The following is a 1,473-nucleotide window of genomic DNA, read 5'->3' on the forward strand; positions in this document are numbered from 1 at the left end:
TTAACATGTATGCTTGAATAACATGTAGAGAGGAAGGGAAACGCCGCATCCTTGGAAGCCACGAGCAAGCACATGACAAGTGGTGGAATCTGGTCTAAACCCGTTACGCATCATTTCCTGAAACATGTATAATGCATTCCAAGGTTCCCCTCGTAGACAATACCCATCAATCAAAGTCATATAATGCATTTTCCAAAGCTTCATTTTCCTACCTTTCATCCCTTCTTCTACCAACTCCATCGCATCTTCCATTCTTCCTAGTTTACATGCAGCATCAATCGCAAGATCAAACGTGACTCCATCAATGAAAACCTTTGATGATTTTTGCATGAATTCCTTAAAAAAAGATAGAGCTTCATCAAGGCTTCCCACACCACACAAGTATTGTATCATGCACCTCATAAGCACATAATCGGCTTTGATACCTAGTCTTGATTTCATTTCATCACAGAGATCAAATGTCTTAGCAGTGTCCCCTTTCTTTAAATACTCTAGAATTAATGCGCCATAACAATCTGCATCAGGGACAACTTCTCTAATCTTCATGTCATTAAGTAGCACATCTTCTGCATCTTGTATCTTCCCCTCTCTTACAAAACCACGAATGACACAAGTATATGCAAAAACATCAACTGGCTCATTCAAGTCCCTGAAAGCCTTTAGCGTCTGAAAGGCTAAATCAGTTCACCTCATCAAGCAAAGCTCGCGGATATACGTACCGATAATGAAAGCATTAGGTTTGACTCCAGCCTCTCTCATTTGTGCAAATACATTCCAAGCTTTTTCCAGACGACCCATACTTAAACGTCCTTTAATCAGAATCTCATATGTATACACATTCGGAATCAACCCAATCCTCTTCAGTTCTCTGTAAACCGACTCTACCATATGCTCTTTCTCCCACTCGATCAACTCTTTTAATACAAAATTACATGTTGATGTTGACACCATAAGTCCACCCCTACTTCTCATCTCTGACAAGGTGTGCATCGCCTCCTCAAACCTTCCAACACTTGCATACACCTTAACCAACACATCCACAGCTTTTATTAATTTTTCCTCTATCAACGCTTCTAAAAGATCGGAGATTTCAAAAGCAACACGTTCCCTGTTTATGTTCTGATCAATGACATACATAAACAAATGATTTAACCTTACACCCATACCCGAATGACACAGTAATCGAATGATTGCCATGTAACTTTCAACATCATGTTTAAAACCAAACACTTTCAATTGACGGGCAAATAACAACGCACTGTTCCGTTCTCTCTTCGATTGGTCTAGGGTTGCAGCTACCTTAAACTTACCGAGTTTTTCATACGGATGACATAACACATTGGTATCCGAAGATGAGCCTGAATAGTCGGAGCATGTTGTATAGGCAAGCAATCTAACAGATTTCCAACGGAGATTCCTGGTACTTTTTACCAAATTACAGCAAGAACCCAACCGGATAAAAGGAGGCCACAT

General features: G+C 40.1%; 1 protein-coding gene across 1 annotated transcript; it reads right to left on the bottom strand.

Moving 5' to 3' along the window:
• LOC111915230 (pentatricopeptide repeat-containing protein At2g26790, mitochondrial) lies at positions 1 to 1,473 on the bottom strand. The gene is made up of 2 exons (XM_023910907.1): positions 720 to 1,473; positions 1 to 674 (listed from the first exon to the last, which is right to left on the bottom strand). The coding sequence occupies exons 1-2, from the start codon at positions 1,471 to 1,473 to the stop codon at positions 1 to 3; spliced, it is 1,428 nt and encodes a 475-aa protein (XP_023766675.1).

This window comes from Lactuca sativa, chromosome 1 (genome assembly GCF_002870075.4).
Source record: "Lactuca sativa cultivar Salinas chromosome 1, Lsat_Salinas_v11, whole genome shotgun sequence".
Classification (NCBI taxonomy): domain Eukaryota; kingdom Viridiplantae; phylum Streptophyta; class Magnoliopsida; order Asterales; family Asteraceae; genus Lactuca; species Lactuca sativa.

Excerpts from the sequence above, each read along its gene's own strand:
- LOC111915230 (XM_023910907.1), bottom strand. The coding sequence starts at position 1,473 with ATGTGGCCTCCTTTTATCCGGTTGGGTTCTTGCTGTAATTTGGTAAAA. Across the intron at positions 675-719 it reads ACCTAATGCTTTCATTATCG|CCTTTCAGACGCTAAAGGCT; the intron begins GTACGTATATCC and ends GAACTGATTTAG.